This window comes from Delphinus delphis, chromosome 13 (genome assembly GCF_949987515.2).
Source record: "Delphinus delphis chromosome 13, mDelDel1.2, whole genome shotgun sequence".
NCBI lineage: Eukaryota > Metazoa > Chordata > Mammalia > Artiodactyla > Delphinidae > Delphinus > Delphinus delphis.
The window spans coordinates 42,168,268-42,194,991 of NC_082695.1; the positions used below are offsets into that span (position 1 = coordinate 42,168,268).

At 39.0% G+C, this 26,724-nt stretch overlaps 2 protein-coding genes, 1 long non-coding RNA gene and 1 other non-coding gene across 6 annotated transcripts in view; 3 read left to right on the forward strand and 1 right to left on the reverse strand.

Annotated features, from left to right (window-relative positions):
• PSMA8 (proteasome 20S subunit alpha 8) overlaps positions 1-2,254 on the forward strand; it is a 30,933-nt gene extending 28,679 nt beyond the window's left edge. For all 3 annotated transcript variants that reach the window (XM_060029519.1, XM_060029518.1, XM_060029520.1), the window contains exon 7: positions 1,840-2,254. In XM_060029519.1, the coding sequence (XP_059885502.1) occupies positions 1,840-1,932 (93 nt within the window). In that variant the 3' untranslated portion in view covers positions 1,933-2,254. The remainder of the gene's footprint in view (positions 1-1,839) is intronic.
• The window catches only part of LOC132436602 (uncharacterized), a 52,542-nt gene extending 29,983 nt beyond the window's left edge, over positions 1-22,559 (reverse strand). The window contains exons 1-2 of the long non-coding RNA XR_009521815.1: positions 22,424-22,559; positions 111-244 (exon numbers count right to left, since the gene is read on the reverse strand). This is a non-coding gene — a long non-coding RNA (uncharacterized lncRNA). The remainder of the gene's footprint in view (positions 1-110; positions 245-22,423) is intronic.
• TRNAA-AGC (transfer RNA alanine (anticodon AGC)) lies at positions 14,205-14,276 on the forward strand. Its single transcript has one exon. It is a non-coding gene; the product is annotated as a tRNA-Ala (tRNA).
• Positions 22,560-22,799: 240 nt separating the features above from the next.
• TAF4B (TATA-box binding protein associated factor 4b) overlaps positions 22,800-26,724 on the forward strand; it is a 113,366-nt gene continuing 109,441 nt past the window's right edge. Inside the window, exon 1 of the mRNA XM_060028825.1 lies at positions 22,800-23,604. Within this exon, the coding sequence (XP_059884808.1) occupies positions 23,262-23,604 (343 nt within the window). The 5' untranslated portion in view covers positions 22,800-23,261. The remainder of the gene's footprint in view (positions 23,605-26,724) is intronic.

Below are 26,724 nucleotides of genomic sequence, written 5' to 3' on the forward strand. Positions count from 1 at the left end.
ATTAGCTTCTAGCCAGTGTCATTCTGCTGCCATTTATATAATTGTTGGCCCTCTAGGCTTCTAACACAATGTTATCCTTCATTATGTCAAAAAACCACCCTTGGGCTTACCTGGTGGCGCAGTGGTTGAGAGTCCGCCTGCCGATGCAGGGGACGCGGGTTCGTGTCCCGGTCTGGGAGGATCCCGCGTGCCGCGGAGCGGCTGGGCCCGTGAGCCATGGCTGCTGAGCCTGCGCGTCCGGAACCTGTGCTCCGCAACGGGAGAGGCCACAGCAGTGAGAGGGCCGTGTACCGCAAAAAAAAACACAACAAAAAAAAACCCCACCCTTTCTTGATTGCCTACTGGTTTTTATCTATTTTCTCTACTTTTCATTTATGAGTGCCTTGAGCTTATGTAAGACTTGCATTTTAATATCTAGTGTGATAATCTTTCCATATTTCTTTATGGCAAGTCTAGCATTATTATTTGTACACCTTTTGTCAGCCACTATGTGTTAAAACTGGTAGACTGCAAAATAAAGTATTCAGAACGCTGTGATAAATTGTTCCAAATATTGTGATAGAGGACTCATTGGCTAAAGAACATTTGATATGTGGTTCACTATTGTTCATTAGGTAGAGCTTCACACTGTTTGCTAACTAGCTGTCCTTTAGCTGAGAGTATACAAAAGCACTTGCATGGGAAACTATATGAAAAGTGCGCTAAAAAGGATTATTTTACATATAACTTTTGTTTTAAAGAAAATATTTCAAGGGGAAATAATGTTAAAATCAGTGCTGTGTGGAGTAGTGGTTTTTGCTTTTGTTTTCTTGACAGTTTTTTTGTTGTTGTTATTGTTGTTTTGACACCAATGGATGGGGATGCAAGGAGAGTGCAGGAGCAAGTTTCAATGAATTAGAGAAATGGGGACAGGGTAGTTGGGTCTGCCTCTGCAAGGACATAATAACCAGCGTGCTGAGCACAGAGTATGGAGATAGGAACTGGGTCAGGTTGTCACCCCTGCTGCCAAGGACTTAGGGACAGATGTGCCAACACCACAGGGACACAGAACCACTGAGTCCAGAGTCACCTCTCCAGCCCCATCACATACATATGTACACACCTGGACAGACACACACACACAGATATACATATAGTTTTATTTATGAGTGGTAGAATGGTATGTGTACTGGCACCAAAGTTACACTATCTTTCCACATGATATTTCACAATAGGCTGTGTAGTGAATAGAGCCTGTGCTTTGGAATTGGATAGATCTGGGTTTAATTTCCAGCAGATACATTTGTTTAACCATGTGATCTGGAGCAAGTTGCTCCCAACTTTGATTTTAAATAAAATAAAATTGATTTAAATAAAATAAAAACTGTTTTGCTCTCTACTCAGTAGTTGTAAACAAAGCACAGTGTAAATCATCATTTTCCTGCCTTTGGCTAGTCCATGAGCTGACAAGATAGACAAACCTTTTCAAGAATCACAGTGGGGTAGGGATAGGAGTTCAGTAATGAGTTATTTGCTCATGAATAGAATAAGCCTCGCATAAAAATGTTTTCAGAGTTATCATATATAGGCGATGTAATGCAATGTTGCATTTGCCCAGCTTTCTATATTAGCACACGAGAGTGGAAATGTCATAGAGTTCTGGTTTTGTCCGTAATTGTTACAAGTATGTTGCTTTTGAACCTTGTGAAATATTTCATTATATATTTGAAGTTATAAAATATAATGTTATAAATAGAACATAAAAATTTATAAAATATAATTGGGTTCCTTCACATTATAAATATTTAGAAATTATTGCTATAATTGAAGTTTGCTTTTTAATTTTTTTTCTCTTTTCAGATGTTTAGTGCCAAAGAAATTGAATTACAAGTAAATGAAACAGGAAAGAAAAAGGAAGAAGCAAAGAAGAAAAAATCAAAGAAGACTGCCTAATTCTTAGGATAAACCCTGGGAGCTTTTAATATTTTGTTGTGCTCCTTAGAATTATTTAGTGAAATTTTAAGGAAATAAGTTAATTTGCAACATTACATTTAGTAGTTACGTGTTGTTTTGAGAATGCCATATTTGTGGCTGTCTTCAGTCTATTACATGGACAAACATACATTAGTATGAAGATTTTCTTTGAAAAGAGAGTTCAGTAATTGTTGAAAGCAGTCAGGATTTTACATAAGCCCGAGACTATATAACTTGCCTTGTATGTTACTTTTTTCATACATGCAAATTTAATTAATAAAAATGTTTAATTAAAAATTAATAATTTGGTGCCATTTGAGCATAGACCGTCAGTTAAAGATAGCTATTCCAAAATAAACTGAATATACTATTGACTTGCATTTCTAGATGAATGATAAAAACATCCTTGTGTTGGTGAATTGCCAAAATTTTGTCAGAGCCTTTTAAAAAAATTTTTAAATATTTTGTTATATTTATTTTACCTTTGTTATTTTATAAGTTGCAGTACAGTCATCCCTTGGTATCCAAGGGGGATTGGTTCCGGGACCCCTTGTGGATACCGAAATACGCAGATGCTCAAGTCCCTTATACAAAATGGCACAGTATTTGCATTAACCTATACACATCCTCTTGTATACTTTATATTTTCTTCCACTTTTATTGAGATATAATTGACATACAGCACTGTATAAGTTTAAGGAGTACAGCATAATGATTTGATTTAGAAACATCATGAAGTGATTATCACAATAAGTTTAGTGGACATCATCTCATATAGATGCAAAATGAAATAAACAGAAAATAATTCTATTTCTTGTGGAGAACTCTTAGGATTTACTCTCTTAACAACTTTCATATATAACGTACAACAGCATGAATTACATTTACCATGTTGTACATTACATCCCTAGTACTTATTTATCTTATGCCTGGAAGTTTTTGCCTTTTGACTGCCTTCATCCAATTGCCCCTTCCTCCAACCTCTGCCTCTGGGAACTACAAATCTGATCTCTTGAGTGAGTTTGTTTGTTTTTTCTTTTTTTTTAATTTGTTTAGTTTATTTTTAGCTGCGTTGGGTCTCTGTTGCTGTGCACAGGCTTTCTCTAGTTGCAACGAGCGGGGGCTACGCTTCGTCGCGGTGCACAGGCTTCTCATTGCAGTGGCTTCTCTTGTTGCAGAGCATGGGCTCTAGGTGCATGGGCTCAGTAGTTGTGGCTTGCGGGCTCTAGAGCGCAGGCTCAGTAGTTGTGGCACACGGGCTTAGCTGCTCCACGGCATGTGGTATCTTCCTGGACCAGGGATCGAACCCGTGTCCCCTGCATTGGCAGGCGGATTCTCAACCACTGTGCCAGCAGGGAAGCCCCTGGAAGTTTGTACTTCTTAATCTCTCTCATCTATTTCTTTCCTCCTTGTACACGCCCTCCCCTCTGACAATCACCTGTTTGTTCTCTGTATTTATAACTCTCTGTTTCCTTATTTTTTGTTCATTTGTTTTGTTTTATAGATTACATATATAAGTAAAATGCACTGTTTGTCTCTTCTGTCTGACTTCTTTCACTTAGCGTAATACCCTCTATGTCCATCCATGTTGTTACAAACGGCAGGATTTAATTCTTTTTTATGGCTGAGTAATATTCCATTACACGCGCGCGTGCATGCGCGCGCACACACACGTGTATATATTTTCCTTATCCATTCATCTACTGATGGATACTTTGGCTGCTTCCGTATCTTAGCTACCATATCAGTAAATAATGCTGAAGTGAGCATAGGGGTACATATATCTTTTCTAATTAGCATTTTTGTTTTCTTAGGATAAATACCCAGGCGTGGGGAATTCCCTGGCAGTCCAGTGGTTAGGACTTTCACTCCAGAGGGTCTGGGTTCAATCCCTGGTCGGAGAACTAAGATCCCACAGGCCGTGCAGTGTGGCCTAAAAAGAAAAAAAAAAATACCCAGGAGTGGAATTGCTGAATATATGGTACTTCAATTTTTAATTTTGTTGAGGAATTTCCATACTGTTTTCCATAGTGGCTGAACCAATTTACATTCCCACCATCAGTACACAGGGTTCTCTTTTCTCCACATTCTCGCCAACACTTGTTATTTGTTGTCTTTTGGATAATAGCCATTCTAACAGGTGTGAGGTGGTATCTCATTGTGGTTTTGATTTGCATTTCCCTGGTGATTAGTGATGTTGAGCATCTTGTCATGTGCCTGTTTTCAATCTCTATGTCTTCCCCAATGTCTTTGGCCGTTGTTGAACATTATAGTGATGGGAAGGCGCCACATAATTGTTGAATATACACTGCATGCAGGGTCCCTGAAAGTGGATTCAGACACTGGTTAAGTAAAAATGGGGGGACCTCCAGGAAGAGAGGGATGTGTTGCGATACCACACATGGCCCTGGGAAGCCTTCTCACGAAGGTGCATTCACCTACTCCTCATCCTCATAGAACGTTCTTTTCGTGCTAAGTACCAGAAACAAACGATATGGTCCTTGGCTTGAAGACATGTTTCCTATATGGGGCGAAATAGGGACACACCATCCAAATGATATGGTTTTAATTCCACCCCTTATTTTTATTAAACAACCACTCACATAGTGCTTACTACATGCCAGACACTGTTTTGAATTCTTTATAAACATTAACTCACTTAATTCTTATGAGACACATTGTATAGTTTATGCCCAAAGTGCTGATGCTTATAGTGTTTACACCACAGCTATCCATCGAAATGGACACATTTCTGCCTAAATCTTCCTCACAAGGCTGTATCATAGGAGGCAGAAGCTTTTCTATCTCATTGGTTTTATTCTTCCTGTAACTGGCATGAGAGTCAGATTATTTTTGACTCAATTGCTTTGTTTTACTTTCGAAATCTAAGTATTGTTTTGGTCACGTTTTGCTGATCTATACAAAGTGATTTTTTATTTAATGTGAAATTTTAGCCAAAATATATTCAAACATTATTGCTATTTAAAATGTCAGTTTTACCTCTTTTACTGGAAAAATGCAATATGCAAGCACTTTGTGCTTTACTGGAAGAATGCAATATGCAAGCACTTTGTGCTTTTCCTCCCTTGTATCCTCAAGGTGAGATGATCACAAACATTTGTTTTTGGGAATCAGCTAAACAACTTCTCTTTCCATCATTAGGTTATCATTAACTATATAGTCTGCAAAAAATCTCTCACTACAGGCAAAGAAATGCTGGATAAGATCTAATAAACATAACATATGCCCTTTAAATGCATAACTGAACTCACAAGACGTAAGGGAAATCCCCAGAGGCCAAACACAGAAAGGGGTTGAGAATCAGAGAAGGCATTAGAGCAGATGCCGGTGCTGCCCAGGAGAAAGCTGTACTGGCACAATAACCAAAATAAGAATGAGACGATAAAAAGCCTAGAAACACAGCTACCCTCATTGGGATACTTGGGTTATGGCAGCTAGCATTGCATATCTGTGAGTAAAGAATAAGTGCTTCAATAAATGGTGATAGGACAACTGGTTATCCATTTGGAAAGAAAGAAAATAGGACAACTGGTTATCCATTTGGAAAGAAAGAAAATGGAACCTCTACTTCACACCATTTTTTTAAAAAGTCAGTGTCAGATGAATTAAAGACCTAAACATAAAAGGTAAAACGTTTAGAAGACAATACAGGAAAATATCTTTAAGACCTTGTACCTAAACAAGCTACAAAAAGTGCTAACACTTAAGGAAGAGATTGATAATTCAACTCTGAAAATGTAAGCTTCTCTACATCAAAAGATACCATAATGAAAGTGAAAAGACGGGCCATAAATGGGAGAAGACGTGTAACATATAACTGATAAAAGGTGTGTGTCTGGAGTTTATGTAGGACTGTTGGTTCAAAGGAATAAAAAAAAACAATGCAACAGAAAAATGGATGGACCATTTAAACAGGCAGTTCACAGAAGAGAACACCTGAATGATTTTCTCTTTATGAGGAGCTTATTAAGTAATGCTCTACCACACTAATCCAGGAAACACATATTAAACTATGATAAGACACTACTTCACAGCCTTCAAGTTGGAAAAAATTTAAAATGACTGTGTAAAAATTTTTTTTAGACTATATAAAATGTTGGTGAGCATCTGGTGCCCAAGAAACTCCTATACTGCTATTGGACTTTAGGACACCTGCTGTGGGCAACAAGGTAGTGAGATCTAGAAAGTCAAAGAGGCAAGTGTCCTTCAGCCAGTAATTCCACTCTGAGGTATACAGCCTACAGAAACTCTAGTATATGTGCATAAAAACAATCACCTATAAAGGCATTGCTTGTGATAGCAAAAAAAAAAAAAAAAAAATTGGAAGTAACCTAATATTCATCAACAGGAAAATGACTGAATAAATTATGATTTATTCATACAGTAGCATACCATATAGCAGGGAAAAAGAAGGCACTACAGTTACATGTACACAACGGGTATATGTCTCCAAAACACTGAGCAAAAACTAAAGCCAATTGTGAGAGAGTATACACAAAGGAATGTTTATAGCAAGCTTAAAGACCTACAAAGCTAAATATAGTGTTTAACAGATACAGTGAGGTAAAACCGAAGAAAAGCAAGGGAATTAGTTGTTGCAAAAGTCAGGACATGAGTACTTCTGTTGGGAGCCGGGGAGAGAAATGCACAAGAAAGGTAAGGCTTTTATAAAGCTGGGTGGTGAGCATGTGCATGTTCACTTCATTATTCTCTAAACTGTACCTGTCAATTATCTATACTTTATTATGTATCTTACAATTATAAATCCAAAAAACATTCAATGCAGAAAAAGTTTAACAAAGTTTAAACATGCATACCTTGCCCTCAAGAAGCACACTGCTTAAGAAAACTTAAAAGCATGCATAACTATAATGTATTGTGTTGTCTATGTATGTATCCATATGTAGTGAAAATAAAAAGCAAAATCAGGATGGTTGGAAGAGAAGGGAACACACGGGGCTTCGACTGCACTTGACACATCATATTTCTTTATTTCTTGAATAGTGGATGGTATAAGAGTGGTCATTACAATATTCCCTTGTCTGACAGAGCCAGAGACAGCTTTGCTTCATTACTAAGGTTAGCACTTATTCCTTTCTAAAAGTTTTTTCCCTCATTCCTGGTCATCTTGAGGATGATGACCAAGTGAGTGAAGTAATGAAAGACATGACAGTCTCACCATCATCTGAAGTGAAGTCATGACTAATTCTCTTAGGAAGCAGATCTGCAGTTTGCACAGTAAGTTTTAAAAGACACTTGGAAGCAAGTAAATTTCGAATTGATCTTTGGAAAAGGATGTGATTGAAATAAATACTCTCCAAGTTTGCAAAAAAACCCACTTAATTTCATATTTCATATTTCCTTAGGGCTCTTCATTCCAAGTATTCCCATGCTTTGTCTTGTTTAATTGAATACATATATACATATATTTATACATATATAAATATATCTATACATGTATATATATATATTTCATACATTGACATTCCTTTAGAAAGAAATTAAGCAGTTACTTTATCATAACTCCATATAAATTTTCATTGGTTATTGAGGGGTCATAAAAATGCCTCATCTAATTAAAAATTATAAGAAGGTTTTTCACTGTTTTTTTTTTTTTTTTTGCGGTACGCGGGCCTCTCACTGTTGTGGCCTCTCCCGTTGCGGAGCACAGGCTCCAGACGCACAGGCTCAATGGCCATGGCTCACGGGCCCAGCAGCTCCACGGCATGTGGGATCTTCCTGGACCGGGGCACAAACCCATGTCCCCTGCATTGGCAGGCGGACTCTCAACCACTGCGCCACCAGGGAAGCCCTTCACTGTATTTTTAATAGAGTTATAAAGGTATACTGTGCTTTACCTATCATAGAGAAAACAGGTCACAAGAATATTTTCTGTAAGATCTTGATTTCAAGAAGCATATATCAGAAATAAACAGAAGAAATGCATGTAACAGTCTCATTTAAAGGAGACTCTCATTTTTAATAACTGATACATTCACGTGGTACACAAATTAAAAAAAAATTGTATAAATACTCCATCTCATTTTGGTCCCCCAGTAACTAAGTTTCTCTTCTTGAAGGTAACGGATGTTATCAGTATGTTTCTACTGATATTTTCAGTATACTTCTATTGATATTCCATACATATACAAACATGAATATATCTTTCAATGCAAGTGGTAGCATACTGTACGCTGTTCTGTATCTTGATTTTTTCACTTAACATATCTTTGAGGATCTTCCCATGAGAGGATCATTCTTTCCAACGTACAGATATAAGGTTAAATTCTTAACCAGTCTTCTATTGATGATCATTACTGTTCATGGTGTTGCTACTGCAAATAATGTTGCAATGAATAAACTTTTGTTTGTCATTTCCCATAGTTAGAATTATATTTACAGGATAAATCACTAGAATTAGAATTTCAGGGTGAAAAATATGTTATACAATTATACAAATTTATGTTTCTCCTAACAGTGAGTGAGGGTCCCTCTGCTATACCTTTCCCATTGTAGTTGCATTGGCTTTGTATGGTATCAACTCAGCTAACCTTGGAACTATTTCCCAGAATTTTCTTTCCTATATGGCTGTAAGTTTGAGTTGGCCACAAGAGAAATTTGCACAGTATTTGAAAGGCAGAAGAGAAGTAGCTCCATGTAGGGCACCAGCACTGTAGCAGCTCGCAAAGGATGTTGGTTTGCTGGCTCACTTTATTGGTGTGGGGAGGCATCCAGGCCCATAGCTACTCTAGTTCCTCCAGATCCTACCGGATCTCCTCCTCCATATTCTTTGCTAACAGATTCTTTGCATGCAGCTTCATGGCAAAGGACACCAGCTTTTCCTGCAGGTCACCAGCATTGCCAAGGTTGCAGATGGTGAAAGATACATGAGGGCACTGTTTGTCCCCATGGGTTACAGTTTATTCTCACCCTCCCCACTTCACATCCAACTTTCCTTCCTGACTACCAGAATGAGCTGACACCAGTGACAACAACCTTGCACAGACTTCTCCATCAACTCCCACAATTGTGTGAGGTCTAATTCCTAGAGGAAGAAAATTGCTTATTTGATACCACAGTGGTTTTGCTTCTCTAATTGAACTCAAACTAATAAAAACAGTGCTTCAAACTTTTTTGCCAATAAATAGGTGAAATCTCAATATATAATTTCATAACTATTTACTTTGTATTTTTAAAAATTTACCCAAATAATTTTGATTTGCATTTCTTTTATGAATGATGTAGAACATCTTTATGTTTGTTTAAAAGCCTTTTGAATTTTCCTCCCATTGATTGTTCATATCCTTTGCCTAATTCTTCCAATAGGTTTTGGTTTTTTCCCACATCAATTTGTAAGAGCATTTACTATATTTGGGAAATTACTTTTTGCTTACATGTTAAAGCAATGCTAGCTACTATAGTAGATGAGCCCACACAGTTTGCTTCTCTTTTTAAATTTAATTAAATTAAATTTAATTTATTTGGCTGTGCTGGGTCTTAGTTGCAGCAAGTGGGATCTTTGTTGCCACGTGGGGGATTTTTAGTTGAGGCATGTGGGATCTAGTTCCCTGACCAGGGATTGAACCCGAGCCCCCAGCATTAGAAGCGCAGAGCCTTAGCCACCGGACCACCAGGGAACTCCCCAGTTTGTTTCCCAATAACAAATCCCATTGTTGATTGCAATCCTCCAAGCAAAAATCTAGGAACTAAAAAAAAAAAAAAAGTCTAGGAGCCAAGACTCCTCCCATTTTGTGTCTCTGCCATCTTCAGCATGCCATTTTCAATCACTCCCAAGACTTCTGTGTCCATTTAAGCTACCAAATGGGAAAGAATCTGAAGTATCAATTGTGATTTAAAAACAAAATACTCAGTATACTAGAAACAGAAGGGAACTTCCTCAACATGATAAGAACCCAAAGCTAACATCATATTCAATGGTGAAAGACAGAAAGCTTTTCCTCTAAAATCAGGAACAAGACAAGGACACCTACTCTCACCACTTCTATTCATCAGTGTATTGGACATTCTAGCCAGAACTGAGCAAGAAAAAGAAATAAAAGGCATCCAATTTGGAAAGGAAGAAGTAAAATCATCTTTGTTCACTGATGTTTATTAGTTCTAACATTTTTTAAATGGAATCTTTGGAGTAGAAAACAAAGTTGCAGGATAAAAAAATCAACAAACAAAAATTAGACGCATTTTATATACTAACGATGAACAATCCAAAAAGAAAATTAAGAAATTCCATTTACAACAGCATCAAAAAGAATAAAATTCTTAGGAATAAACTTAACCAAGGAGGCAAAAGACTTGTGCACTGAAAACTGCAAAACATTGCTGGAAGAAATAAAAGAAGACATAAATAAATGGAGAGACACCCTGTTTTCATAGATTGGAAGACTTAATATTGTTAAGATGTCAGTACTACCCAAAGCCATCTACAGATGCAATGCAATCCCTATGCAAATCCCAGGGATTTTTTTTTGCAGAAGTAGAAAAATCCATCCTAAACTGAAAATTAAAGAAAAAGTGCTGATTGTGGTTTCCTATGTCTTTGCTGACTAACATAAGCTAAACTAGTGTTTCTCATACTTTAATGTATATATGAATCTCTGAGGATCTTTTTAAAATGCAGGTTCTGATTCAGTCAGTCTGAGGTAGAGCCCATGAGTCTTTTCTGTCAAGTTCCCAGATGACGGATGCTTAGATGCACTGGCATCACCTAAGTACTTGTTAGATCTCATTAGCTAAGTATTTAGGAGACATCTACACGTAGCCCCTACTATGGTCTGTGTGATCTCCCTTCCCCCACCTTCCCCATACCTCTTTGCTTCATCTCTTGCCATTCCTGCCATTTCTGCCATCCTTCATTCACCTCAAGCCACACTGGCCTCCCTGCTGTTCCTCATAAACACTAAGCAGGCTCCTGTCTCAGAGCTTTGAAACTAACTGTCCTCTGCCTGCAGCGCTCTACCCATACTCTATGTGGACATGGCTTGCTCCTGTACTTCCTTCCATTTGCTGCATAAATGTCACCCTATCAGAGAGGTTTTCTCTGACCATCATTTATAAAATAGGACTCCCACGCCCCAAACACCTAACACCTGAAATATGTGTTTGTATGTGTTTACTGACTGCTCCGCCCCATTAGAATTGTAAGTTCCACGTCTATTTTATTCGTTGGTGTACGACCAGTGCCTAGAACAGTCTGAGCTTACAGCAGGTAGTTAATAAATACTTACTGAATGAATATTAGAGAGCCATTAATTTATATTACAACTTAAAAATCCAAAATCAGATACCAGTTGTTTCCATGTTTCTTACTTAAAATTACTGGCTAAGATGAGATTTTTCTTTGCTTATCTTATTCTAGCATAATATCATATTTGTTGATAATGGATAAAGTAATAGGAAAGAGGTTTTGAAAAGTTCTCCAAATGATGTGTTTGGTGAATTATAATTCTGTCTTTGAAATACATATAACATGTGAGTAGCTCACGTATATAAGGCTGGCCCACCTGCACTAGGAATTCAGGGACAATTCAAGGCCACCTTTTTTCAGACATGATATTTGCATTTTGCTGATTGTGTCATGTTTTCTCTATGCCCACTTCAGTTGAGATCTTTTGGTTAAAAGAAACAAAGGTTCACTCCAGAAAGGATTCAAAGAAACAAGGGCCCTCATGGGGAATTACAAAACTGGGAACAACAACATCATTTTGCCTCCTAGGAATGGCCGCGTTAGAAATGTCAGCATCAGGAACTTTTGGATCTTAACTCTAATGTTGAAGCAGTAACAGGATCAGTTCCTTTCAGCACATCTGTTCTTCTCTCTTTACTGTCTGACTTTCTCAGTCTCATTTTCTTTCTTTAACTCACGGTTTATGCTAACTCATGGTTTCTTTTCCCTTATAACCTTCTAGCTCATACATGTGCATTATGGCCTCTCTAGCTTCTCTTTCCATTACAATCATGTAGCTTCAGCTTCCACAGTTAACTTCCCTTCTCTTTCCAAGGTTCCCAACTGCAATTCTGCACGAGTAAATATGTTTGGACCAGCTGATATTTTTGCATCAGGCCTGGGTAGGGTCATTGTGGCCAAAGGAGTGGCTGCCCTTGGGCCAGCTTCCTGTTGCTTGTCCAGTCTGTGGTGGCCAGCAGCTTGGGGTCAAGTGGCTCCACCCCATGATGCCCTTTTAGTCAGTAAAGCAGCTCTATTGCAAGGGGCTGCGTATGTGACTGACCTGGGGAGAACACACATGCTTCCTCTCACAGAAAAGACTTTTCTCCTCCTCCTTTTCATCGATTGAGCTGACTCTGGAAACTTCTTATGACTCACCACAGGTAGCCCTCTCCAAGAAGCCTTTCCTCGGGCTTGATTAGAGGCCCAACCTCTGTGTCTCCAAAGTTCTTTGTTGCGACCTGTCTCATACTGTCTATAATTGTTTCACACTTGTATCTCCTACTAGAATGTGGGCATCTCTGGCTGAGAAAACTATAGTTATTTTTCATTTAAAATATTTATGGAATATTATAAAATATTTATGGTATTATGTGTGCTAATTATCAATTTCTTGACTCTCAGCTACAAATCTGCCTTTCTTTGCCCTCTTTTGTGATAGCAGAGCTGGACCCTGGTAACATTTCTCCTTTGTCAGCTAATGAAATGTTACACTTCGCCAATAGAGGGCACTGACGTCACACTGCACAGCCACAGCAACAGGTAACTATTTGGCTTATGGATTCTGGTACTCCGCTGTTATGAAGTACAGATAACTCCAGTTACACCCGCAGGCCATGCTTTCCCCACCTTCAGCGGCTTTATAGACCAGCAATGGCCCATTTCACCTGGCAAGTTTCTTCATCACTGCCAGGCTGTGTGCTCCATGCCCCCTTGGAGGAGGTCTGAATCTCAACCATGGGGACTGTTCCTCTCCTAATCCCTGGTTCTTTTAATGCCCACTCTCCCTCTAGCTGGAGGGTATACATGCTTTTTTGCATCTGCTACTCTAAGGATGCCTTAGAGTCAATCCTCTTCTACTCCTTTCAGTATCTAACCACCTTCCAGTAGCTAACAAACTTTTATATTAAATTTTCGCTCTTCAAAAAATTGATGTGGTATCTGTCCCCTGAATGGACCCTGGCTAATATAACATGTAGTGAGGCTTTTATTGGTATTTTTAAATGGACCCATAAATAAATAATTTATACTTTTCTCAGTTTTCATTTCTAACATGGTAAATATTGACAGATACAATCCACAAAGACAAAAGATTTTAGGGGTCCTCAGTAAGTTTTAATAGTATTAAAGTTTCCTGAGATGAAAAAGTTTGAAAACAGTTGCTTTATTGCAAGTCTTCTAAGAGTTTTGATATACAAATGCACTTGCAAATCTGAATTTAAACCCAGATCTAACGTACATAAAGCTTTAGGAGATGGTGAGGTCGACAACTTTTAAGTCCTGAAAACTTGAAACTTTTTTCTCATTCAGAAGTTTCTTAAAAAAAGAAAAAAAGAAAAGAATCACACCTTATCAGTTAACAATGTAATTAAAATGAAATACATTAGCTGGGATTACTTGACAATATAGGAAAGATATAATGAAGAATTTGTTGAAACTTAGAAGACAGAGTCTGTGGGAAGAATACCTGGAAACAGAGAGGTGATGGTGGGTAAAAGGTTTTAGCTGTTTTGCCTGGGACCTTGACTTCCTTCCTTCCTACCACAAAACCTCACGATACTGTGTCAGAAACTGCAGGTTAAACAGTAAAATAACAGACCTTTCTGAAAGAAACATGTGGAGTCTCAAGAGAAACAGGGAAGTAAGGAATATACTAGGAGAATCTACTAGGAGGATCACCCAAGAGGAAAACAAACATAATGGGGGGTTTTGCTGGGGAAGGGGTCAAAGAAGACTTCCTTGGGAAAGTTCTTCCCCCGCCTCTTTGCCTGGCAAGAGGAGCATGGCACCACAAGAAGATGTGGGAAAAGGGAGGTGGTAGCCAGAAGTGATGCCAAGCAGCGGTCACATCACGATGGGACCTCTATTCTACATTTGGGTTACTCCAGAGACACTGGGGGAGAGGAGGGGCATATGGTGACGGGGTGGGGGGCATGGAAACTTATTAATGATGCAAGAAACCACAAATTTTTGTTTTGGAGAGGCAAACATCAAACAATTAAACCACTTGAGGAAGTATTACATCAAGAACAAGACTAGGAACTCAAGGGGAGGTGTAGCTCAGTGGTAGAATGCGTGCTTAGCATGCACAAGGCCATGGGTTCAACTCCCAGCACCTCCATGTTTGATGGCAGCAAAAAACAAAAACCAAACATGGCCCTGAGCTGATGTGATGTCAAAGCCTTCATCTTGGGACTTTCCTGGCAGTCCAGTGGATAGGACTCCTTGCTTCCACTGCAGGGGGCACGGGTTCGATCCCTGATTGGGAAACTAGGATCCTACAGATCTGGCATGCTGCATGGCCAAAAAAAAAAGAACAAGACTGGGAAGCATATCATTGTTATTATTCAACATTCTCCTGGACATTATATCTAATCAATGTGATAACACTACAGAAACACATGAACTACAAATTCATTCATTCAGTCAAAAATATTTATGAAACACCTACTATGGGCCAGGCATTGGCCCATATATATGGGTATAGCAGTGAACAACAACAAAAGATCCCTGTCTTCATCAAGCATCATTCTAGAAGAGGCAAATTGAAATGTGACCTCTCAGCATTTCACCTAGTTCAACACTTTTATCTTGGCTTCCTGACTTCACCTGTTTTGATTTTTTTTGCCTTGGCTTCCTGACTTCACCCTTTTTGGTTTTTCCCCCTATCTCTCCAGCCTCTCCTCCTTCTCTAGTTCCTTTTATTGGCTTCTTTTTCTATGCTACCTTGAAATGCTGAGGTTTGATATGGGTTCTTCTCTCTTTACTGCACCTGCTCTCCTTCCATCATAACATTTACTCCCATTACTTCAAGTATAATCTATACTGTCAAGAAGAGCAGGTACAAAGGTAATATAAAGCCTAGTTTTTGTTTCACTTTCAAGTTCCATTTGATCTTTCTTGAACTCTTGATCTTTTCCATCAGAGCTGCTCCATCTCCAATCTTCCCCATGGCTGTGAATGCAATCACCATCCACCCAATTTCTCAAGCTAGAAATGTTAGTCATTCTTAACACCTTCCACTCCCTAAGCTACTTTACTCAATTTACCACTAACACCCACAGATTTTTACCTCCAAGATATACTTCAAATCTGTCCACTGCTACCAACTTATTTCAAGCTGCCATCATCTCTCACCTGCAAGAGCCATCCAACTAGTTTCTTCGTTGCTTCTTTTGCCTTCCCCAAGTCCATTCTCCATATAGTAACTAGAATGGTCTTTTAAGAATGTACATTACTCAGAAAATGATGGGGGTACATCAAAAGGATACAGGAAACAACTTAAAAAGGAGTTCTCACTGTCCAAATCTCGGACAATATGAGAATCAAAATAAGTCATGGCAATTACCGATCATAGCCCATTGACTCAAAAAGAATGCATGAATCCATGCTGATACATACATAAGAGAAATGGGAAAACTATTTCTTTCAGTAGAATGTCAAACAATAATGTAGAAGAAATGAGTTTTAAAAAATCACTATTTTGCGGCCATCATAGTAATAACTGATTCAGCCAAGTCATTAATGGATGCTAAAATTAATAAGGCAAAGCTTGATGAAGAACAGCATATTTATATAGTCTCAAAATATGTCCCACCACATTGCTTATTAAATACAAAGAGGAAAAACAGTTAACTTTATGGTGAGAAACTTGGCGTATACCAACATAGACAAGTGATCAAATTTAAGGTAAACAGTAATAACGTAAACTTACATAATGTATCTCCTAATGTGACACAGAGGACATAACATCACTCATGCAGTATTCCTGTCAAAATGCATAACCTGAATCTGATCATGAGGAAACAACAAACAAACCCAGTTGAGGACATTCTACAAAATAAAGGGCCTGTCGTTTCCAAAAATGGCAATATCATGAAAAAGAAAGGCAGAGAACTGTTCTACACTGAAGGAGACTGAGGAGATATAAAACTGTATGCAATGAAAGATTCTGGATTGGATCCTGGATTAGAAAAAAATTTGCTATAAAAAACATTATTGGGACAAAATGGAAAAAGATCTGTTGATTAAAGATCTGCTGACTAAATAGTTGTATCAATGTTAAATTTCCTACTTTTGTTAATTGTACTGTGGTTATATAAGTCCTTGTTTTTAGGAAATATAAACTGAAGTATTTGGGGGTAATGGGGTAAGTCTGCACCTTGCTTTCAAGTAGTTTAGGGGAAAAGTGTATATAGAATTGATTCTCATTATTTGTGGTGATTGTGTTCTATGAAGTCACAGAACACTGAATTAGCAAATACTAAAAAATTGTGACTAGGGGAAATACAGAGTTAGGTTCCTCTAAGCCTCTGGTCATAACATGTTTTTTTTTTTCCACCCTTCAATGTATCAACATGTCTTATGTGTTTCTGTTTAAAGATACCTTATTTAATATATATTGTTGATTCATTAACATTGAACTCACAACCAATAGCACTATAACTCATGCCTGAAAGAAGCGTATCTAACACATATATTCTCTGTAAGGCATGTAACCTAGAAACACTAGACAGCACTTCAGCACTGTGCCTGAGCACCATCTTAAACAGTGACATCATCAACAAAAAGTACAAAAATATGAAAAACATGGCACTAAATAGGCTGCAAAAAGGATACTTGTTTACAGTATGAGAGCTAAAACAAGAAGGCAGAGCCTTGTTTGAGCTCACCTGGGAATGTGCACATTTGGCAACTAAAATTTTCCCTCCTCTGCAAATGTCTGCAAAAGACCTTGCAAGTACCACAGGGCACGAGGGGAGGAACAAATAAATTTTAGGTAGGGGGTTTGGTAGGGGGTTTGAATTTGAATTTGCAAATACAGAATGTGTGAGTAATGAGGATCGAGTGAGTATGTTTACTATATATGCATACACACACACACTTATACACAAAGAGACAGAGCAAGTGATGAACAAATCAAAATTTTAAAATTGGTGAATCTGGATGGAGAGAATATGGGAATTTTAAGTACTATTTCTTGCAGCTCTTCTCTAAATTTGAAATTATTTCCAAATAAAAAGTTTTCAAACGTAAATTGATTCATTTTTACTCCTCTGCTTAAAATATTTCAATTGCTTTCATTTGCACATCACATGACCTTTAAGCCCTGAAGGTGGTCAAGCCCCTTTTGGCCTCTCCAAAGGTCATTTAGGCCACCCTTCCCCTAGTTGTCTCACAGGCATTTTTTTAATTCCTGGAACACTTCCCTATCTCCATAGCGAAATTAGATCCTATCCATTACCCTCATTTGAAGCACCTTGTTCTTTTCTTTCATAGCATTTATCATAATTTGTAATTATACATGCAAACAACTATGTGTTTGTATTTCATAAACGTGTAAAATGATCATTATGAAGACATTTTAGAAGTATGGAACTATGCAAGTGACTTGCTTTAAATGTTTAAGCATGGAAAATTATTTCAGCAAAGGTAAGTTCTATAAGTTATATACAAAATCATACTTCACAAGCAAACAATGGACAAGGATTAGAAAGTAATATGCAAAAATTAGAATTCAGCCAGAATGATAGAATTACAAATGGTTAAATATAGAAATTGTTTTCTTTTTAGGTTCCTTTCAGTAAGAAAGAAAAATAATCCTAAATCAAAGAATGATAATAATAACTCCCATGTTAGTGCTTAAAGGAACATTTTGGGAAAAAAAAAAGTCTGTAATTGCAGACTGCAGAATAGAATGGAGGGGCAAGGCTAGAAGCATGGACACAGCACAGTTAGTATAATTTAAGTGAGTGCACTTGGGTTGAACTAGAAGAGTGATGGTAGGAATGAGAGAAGTTGATGGATCACAGAGATATTAGATATGATGCTGGGATTGACAGGATCTAAGACTGATTGAAACAGGAGTGAAAAAGAGGGAAAACTCAAGGTCAGTTCCTAATTTTACATCTTAGGCAACTGGAAAGGGGTTCATTGGTTCACTGAAATAGGATCATAGAAGAAAAAGCAGGTTTGAAGATGGCAGAATAAGTTTAGTTTGAACCTGTGGGCCATCCAGGTGAAGACAGTAGGCAGCTGTCTACATAAGTCTGGAAACCAGGAGAGAAACTGGGCCAAAGATAGATAGATCTGGAAGTCATAAACATATAGATAGAAATTAAGCCATGGAAGTGAATGTTATCACCCAAGGAAAGTACAGACTGAGAACAGAAAGCTGAAATATTACCCTCCTATTAGACACCAGGAATACACAGACAAGATAGAATTCCTGCCCCTGGCAGCCAGTCTAGAGGTTGGGATTGGAATAGGAGTCGGAGAAGTACTCTTTGTCTTTCTACTGTGTATTAGATTCTCTCTTCTGGTTCTGAGATGAACATGACACAGTCTCAGCTATCAGGAAGTTCACAATTTAGTGAGAGAGGATAGACAAGAAAAACAACTCAGATACTACAGTGTGCTATGAGAGACGAAAGAGGCACTGAATTCATCCATGTAGGCTGTAGCCTGTTGAAGGCCAAATAGGAATTGGCCAGGTAGAACATGTTTCAGATGCGGAAGGTCTTTGAAGGGATGTGAACCAATGTATGAAAAGGCATAAAGTTGAGAGAAAGTTTGGGGGTATTTGGGAAATTCCCGTAGTTACATATGGGCCAGTGGAAGGTTCCCAGCTTGGTGAAGTTCAGTGAAGTTTCTTGGATGCTATACGAAGGAGACTAGGGAGTACTTAGCTGTGTTTACAGATTTCAATTGTTACTAAGAATACATATTTTAAGAAAAAGCTTGTGTTAATTTTTGACTATGTTATGTAAATACTATTCATTCATTGTTAAAAGAATTAGAAAATACACAGAATTTCTTTTAAAAAGGATCACTTAGTTAACTAATGAGAACCTACTGCATAGTACAGGGAACTCTACTCAATGCTCCATGGTGACCTAAATGGGAAGGAAATCCAAAAACGAGGGGATATATGTATACTTATAGCTGATTCACTTTGCTGTACAGTAGAAACTAACACAATATTGTAAAGCAACTATACTTCAATAAAAATTAAAAAAAAAAAAAAAGGATCGCTTAGAGTATCTCCAAATAGAGATGTCCTCTGTTAAGAGTTTGGTGTATAATCTAGATTTTCTTCTGAGTATATATCTGATCTGCTTATTGATTAAAAATTTGTTTTAATTTACAAAAAAATGGAGTCATACTTTGCATACTACTTTATAACCTTTTAAAAAATTTAACAATATACCATGATCATTTTTCCATAAATGTACCTCTAAATGTGTAAATCTCTTTTTTTAAAAAAATAAATTTTATTTATTTATTTATTTTTGGTTGAGTTGGATCTTTGCTGCTGCGCGCGGGCCTTCTCCAGTTGTGGCGAGCAGGGGCAACGCTTCGTTGCGGTGCGTGGGCTTCTCATTGCAGTGGCCTCTCGTTGCGGAGCAGGGCTCTAGGCATCTGTAGTTGTGGTACATGGGCTCAGTAATTGTGGCCCGCGGGCTCTAGAGCGCAGGCTCAGTAGTTATGGCACATGGGCCTAGTTGCTCTGCAGCATGTGGGATCTTCCTGGACCAGGGCTTGAACCAGTGTCCTCTGCATTGGCAGACGGTTTCTTAACCACTGAGCCACTAGGGAAGTCCCTAAATGTGTAAATCTTAACGCTAATTAATATTCCATAGTGTGAATGGATCTCTTATGTTAGGATCATTCAGCTGCATTCACTTTTTCTAAGAGCAAGATTTCAAACACTAAAAATGTTAAAAAGTGTCTCAAACTTCACTGAATCTTTAATGAAGCCACCAAAACTGGAAATCATTCATAAAGTCAAAACTCTTTAAGAGTCTGGACCACAGGAATTCCCTGGTGGTCTAGTGGTTAAGACTCTGTGCCGGGAGCCCAGGTTCGATCCTTGACTGGGATCCTGCAAGCCACGTGGCGCAGCCAAAAAAAAGTTCGAGTCACATTCCTTTAAGAGGAAGGGAATGACAGAGTGGTGTTCTGTTGCAGAAAGTATTTAAATGCTCTGATGCAAAACATAGATACTGGGACTAGGTTCAAGGTATAGAACTTGAAGGCACACAGTTGTTCCTGGCTCATTTTGAAGCTGAGGCCATAGCCATCTTAGTCAAACAGTTATGTTTTCTCCGGCAGATTTTTCAGCTGGTCTCATTTCACTGATAAAGAAGGCTTCCTACTTAAATTCTAGAGTAGTAAACTTTTATTCATTTTGTGAAGAGACTGTATGTACTTGTAAAATCAAGTGGACAATAAGAAAAACTTACATTGTCCACTCGATAACTGTACCCTAGTTAAATTATGTTTGTGTGTTTGTATGTAAAATAGTAAAATATTCAGAACGTAAATTTTATATTTGTTCAATTTTGTTTTATTACCTGAGTTGATAAGCAGAATATTTGGACAATTAATGACTGAGTCCATCATTTAGAAGTCGCTATAATCTGAATGTTTGTGTCTCCCCAAAATTCGTATTTTGAAACCCTAATTCCCAAAGGTGATGGTATTAGTAGGTGGGGCTTTTGGGAGGTGTAAAATTATGACAGTGGAACCCTCATGAATGGGATTAGTACTCTGGACTAAGAAGGTAAATGAATAAGTATTTTTCAACATCTTTAATTTTACAAATATTTTAACAGATAAATCTAATAAAATCAAGATATAATCTTCCCCCTACATTTTTTCTTTTCTTACATAGAGACAAAATGCATTTTGCCTTCCTATGTATCCTATTTTATTATTATAAGTTTCTATAGGAAGGAAATGTACTAAACATAATTATTGCTAAACTCCAAATATCAGGACAAGTGCTGGGTAAGGAGGAGTATATTTTTTTCAACTAGAAAATTAAAGTTTCCATTAGCAAGGCAAATTATAAAGCAAACATAAAAGAAAAATGTTCAAGGCCACCTTAAAAAGAAAGTATACTTCCTCAAGTCAAGACTCTTAGTAACTTGATAGAGGTTATTTACATACCTAAATAAAGTATGTGAGTTGGAGGTGGGGTTTAATGGAAGTTTAGAAAAGGGTAGTTCTCAGAGCAAACTTCTGAGCCTTCCTTCCTCTAGCATTCACTGAACTATACTACACGGAGAGAGAAAAACCAAGGCTAAACAATTTGCCTATCTAGTAAAAAGCAAGTCTAAGATTCAAATCCACTAGATGGTTTTGCTTCACTGAAAATGTTGCATGGTTCCATTTAATTCATTCACTTAGCAAATTATTTATTAAATACCTTTTCTGTGCAAGGCATTTTGCCAGTGGCAATGGAGGATATAAGATGAATCAGACATTTGTGGAGTAGTGGAAAGAGATGTACTTTGGCTTCATACAGACTGGTTAGATTCCCAGCTTCATAGATAAACTACTCTTACAGTTTTTAAGTCAGTAAAATGAGGTGGTAAAGAAAGAAAGAGGGAGGGAGAGAAAGAGAGAAAGAGAAAGAAAGAAATAAAAAAAGAAAGGAGAAAGAAAGGTATCTCCTAAGACCAGCACGCAAAAGGTGCTCAATAAATTTAGTTTTCCTCTCTTCAACTCCACTTGGAGGGGTTTTCTGTAAGGTAAGTGATCAAGTAAGTCTTCATAAAATGGGGAATGTTGCGATTGATTTGGGTCATGAGATGGGTTCTTGATTTGGACTGGCTGAGATGTGGGAGATGGCAAATGCAGTGACGTGTGAGGACTGTGAGTAGATCCTGTCTGTTGGAACATACAGGGTGGGACAGAACTAGAAGCCGTAAAGGTCACGTTGCCTGCCTACCTGCATAATCTATCTCATTCAGTATAGTGTCAGTTCCTAAAATATATAATATTAGGACACCAGCCTGAAATCAAGGCATCTTCTCTGATTAGATCTCTAAGGGGCAAGTTTTCCCATATTTTACTTGTATTATTGATTCATTTGCCACACTCTTTTCACTTATTCAAAGAATATCTAGCATTGCACTTAAAATCTAAGCGCTAGAATCTGAGGATGTAGGAATCAAAAGACACTGTCCCAGTTTTCTAGCAGACAGACATGTAAACAACTTAAATAAGCTCAGAGGTGACGGAGACATCTACAGCAACGCCAAGTAAGAAAGAGATTTTCCCTTGGGGCAACTCAACCCTAAATTAATTATACGAAAATAGGCACATTTTACAGACTGTAAAATTATACGCCATGCTTAAACATTTAAAAGAAAGAAATGGAAGGTTTTTTTTCACAGTGTCAAATGCAATGCTCATTCTAACGACGCTATACAGCCAAGCCCGCAGAAAAACAGTGAGGAAGCGTGACTGAGTTCTTACTTTGTTATCGTTCTCTGAAATCGGTCTTCCACACTGTTTCCTTAAAAAGTAGAAGCCTGTGGAAAGTATAGTCCGGGCTCTTCAAGGAACACGCAACTGGGGATACCAAGGAGAGAGCAGAACGCGGATACCGCAGTTTTCCAAGTGCTGTCTGGCCTCGCCACGTGGTAGATTTCTGGCAACTCGCCCCTCTTTCCTCAGGATTCAGAGGCGGATTCTAACGCCCTCTGGAGCCGTCCCTACTGACGTCACGAGCGCGATTCCAGTCTGTGGCCAATCACGCGGCCGGATTCTGGGGGAAGCCCGGGGCAGCGGCGGCAGCTGGTGCGCGTGCGCGAGGTCTCCGCGTGGCTATATAAACATGGCTGGCGTGGTCGCGCAGAGGGGCCGTGCAGAGCGCGCGTAGGGGGCTTTGGGCCGCTCTGGGTTTGTAGTTTTGAAATTTCTGGCGGGGGAATCCGCCGCGCAGAGTTTTGGTGGAAGGTGGGAGCCGAAGTGACGCCCTTCCGGGAGCCGCGCAGCCGGGCTCCGCTGCATCTGGTCGCGAGACTGAGGGGCCGGGTTGAGCCGGCGCACGTGTGAGCGCCGCTGAGGAAGCGGCGAGCGGCCGAGCAGGTGTGGCTGCCGGCGGGGCCGCGCGGACTGGAGGAAGGTCCGGAGCGCCGGGGTCCCGCTGTCCAGCCGGCGCCGGTCACTGACTCGTGTGGCGGCCCCGGCGCCTCTCCCTAGCGATGCTGTGGAGCCGGAACTGCACTGGAGTCGGCTGCCGCTTGTCAAGCGTCCCCTCGCCTGTGCTCCCGGAACGGCGGCGCCTCAGCTGCCGCTGATCCACCTGGGGATGCCCGCGGGCCTCACAGAACCGGCCGGCGCCGCTCCCCCAGCTGGTGTGGGCGCCTCCGGGACCGTGACCATGGCCGCCGCCGCGGCTCTGCCAGTCCGGGTAGAGAGCACTCCGGTGGCCTTGGGCGCCGTGACTAAGGCTCCTGTCAGTGTCTGCGTGGAGTCCACGGCGCCCCAGCCGCTGCGGTCCCCCGTGGGGACCCTGGTGACTAAAGTGGCTCCTGTCAGTGCTCTTCCTAAACTCAGCAGCGGCCCTCGTCTGCCAGCTCCTCAGATTGTCGCTGTGAAAGCACCCAACACCACAACAATCCAGTTGCCTGCTAATTTTCAGCTTCCTCCAGGTATGTCGCTCACCTTTTCCGGCTTATCCCTCGGGCCGGCCAGCGGTGACACGGGAAACGTCGCAGCCCGGGATTGCGCCTTCTCGCTGGGAGTTCTAAAAAACTCAGCCAAGAGAACCTTTCATAATCTTGACTTTGCGGGGCAGTGATTTGGCGTTACAATCAAGATAGCATCTTTGAGTCCTTACTGCATAGTTTTTCTTTTCCTATTTAAAGAGAGCATCTTTTCCCTTAAGTGACACAGGAAAAGCTGGAGCAGCCTATTCAGGAGGGCCTTTGAGGCACTGGCTCTTAGGTGCGGGAAGATAAAGAGTATCGCTAAAGTTTATTTTCATATGGAGAAAGGATCAATTTTTATATCCACACGCTTAGATTACTATGTTTAAAAAAATGTTTTTAAAAGGCTCTTGTGTGTTAAGACCGAAAGTGAATTTTAAATTTAAACAAGCCTAAGTTTACTGCTTAGAAATGAATAATGTTGCTTCCCGCACAATTTTCAGATGTGTGATGATTGTAAGTAACTTTGAGTTAGAAGGAGCCCTCTCACAGGGAGCAAATGCCAGAGTTGACAGGTCAGAGCCATGAGGTGGTTATTTGTGAAGCATTGTGTGAATGCTACCGTTAATGAGCCTGTGACTACTTTTTATACTAGAGTGTACTCTGTGGGGCTGTTTTTCATGACTGAGGCAAAGGTTTTGCTTTGTGATCATTTGCATATTGTAAATATGCAGAATGGTGTTGGAGTGTTCTACCTTGTTTTCTTTCCTCAAATGAAAGTCACTTGGAATTTCAGTGGGGAAAAAAAGCACGTGTTATCTTCTTTGGAAAAAAACTCTACTCATAATTTGATTATTTTCTATGTATTTTGCTGAGCAGCAATGGGAACTCTGACCCCCAAAGGTGGTAAAGAAGTGGAAGCATTTGGTTCACGTGATGTCAGTTTCCCCTAGCAAAATGAGGGTGCCTCTTTTGTACCTAATGTTCTGTTGTAGCTGTGTTTTAGTTTTGTATTGTACACGAGGTACCTACACTTAAGGCTGTGTGCACCACTGGATACATTTTCTGCTGGTTCTAAATTGTCCTCCTACATGCACTCTTATAAAGTAGCTATGAATGTGTTTCAATGAAATTACTCCTAATTTGTTAAAAACAAAATTCCTATCTAGTCAGTGAGGTTGGTTTAGAAACAATCAAAAAAGTATTCAGAGAGAAGAACTTTCAGGAGTGGAAACTTGCTGGTAAGTGGGAATGGATCACTTATGGAGGGTGTACTGTGCTAAGCACTTTTTTAAAAAATTGAGCTACAATTGACATACAACATTATATTGCTGGGCACTTTTCATCCATTATTATTTTTATACATTATTTATATTCTTTTGTTTGCTGGTCATAATAGATAGATAGCAAATAAGGAAAAAGTCTCTGAGGGTAAAGAATTTGCCGAATGCCAGACAAGTCATAGATGTCAGAGGGAATTTGAATTCAGGTCTGTTTAACTCTACTCTTTCCGCAACACTGTGCTTACCACTTGGTGTGTGTACAATATGGCTCCTTGCGTAGCAATGTTAAAAGGCGATTTATAGCATTTTAGAGCCTGATCTTTTTATTACACAGAGAAACAAAAACTGAAACTTGGTAGAGCAAAACAGCAGCAAACCGGGACCACAGCCTAAGTATGCACTACACTATAACTTGTTATGCTGTCGACCATGGATAAACTCCCACAAAAGAGAGGAGATAAATTGCCTTTAGTTGTTATTTAGAGAGGAGGTGAGAAGTTACCTTGAAGAGCAGCTTTTGGAATTTCTGCTGAGGTGTGGCAGAAGAACATACTCATATTTGTGCTCTCACAGATGCACAATAAGATAACCAATACTTGAGGAATGACACAGAAACACTGATTAAAATAACATTTTAAAAAGATCTTGTTCTACTTCTTTTATATACTGAGGATTAGCAGAGGATTGCTCAAGGATGCTTAAATTACATAGGAGTCAGCTCTGATTTTCCCAAGGTAATGAATACTTTAAGTATTTGATTTCTCTTTACTTCAGAATTTCCTCTGTGAACAGAACTAGTTTTTTAAAAATATGCATATGCATCACAGGTTTTTCTAGGGAGCAGGAGCTGGAAACAAAAAGGGGGGCATTGTGAGGAAATGAAAGAAACTGTAGCAAAGCCCTGAAGATTATTCTGTTGAATACTTTTGGTAATCTCTTCAGTCTTCTTTTTTATGAATTTGTGGGATTTAGACCAGACTGTGGCTCTTTCCGTTTTTGGTATTCTGTGTCTCTTCTATAATGTATTTCAGAGTGATGAGTAAGGACTTGATTGCTTCTTTTATGTCATAGACTGTGCTTCATAAATTCTGCTTCTCAGTCTTACTATACAGAAGTTTGTGAAAAGTTGCTTGTGAAATGGTTCTGGTCCTTTTTCATCAACTCCTTCATGCTGAGACATGGTATAGGTTTTGCATTTCTCAAATTCCTGAATTAGTTCCTGGATAATCTTCGTGGTTCTTGTTTCCACCCTAGCTTTATCAAAGGAATATTACATGATCATCTGCTCCCACAGTTGTAACAGTGCTCCTGGACGTCATGAAAGGAGAGGCAATTGTCTTCAGTGCTCACCATATGCGCCCTACACAGTTTGGATTTCAAAGGCTGTGAAGTCGCTTTAACTCATATTTGAGTTAGAAAGACTCAAAGGTTGTGGACCTTAAGGCATTAATAACAACTACCACCAATAACTTTAAAATTCATAAATTTGCTCATATTGTCTCATTTGATCCCTTTAACAGTCCTGCAAAGTAAGTATAAGTCTCTCAGTCCACAAACATGGGATACCTTTCCATTTATTTAGATGTTTAATTTCTTTCAGCAACAGTTTGTAGTTTCCACAGTATTGCTTTTGCACTTATTTTCTTAAATTTATTCCTAAAGTATATTATTTTTGATGTTATTGTAAATAGAATTTTTTTCTTCCATTTATAGATAGTCATTGGAAATGTATAGAAATACAGTTGATTTTTTTAAATTGATCTTGTATCCTCTTCCTAGCTGAACTTGTTTATTAATTTTAATGGCTTTTTTCGTGGATTTGTTTGGATTTTTATATAGA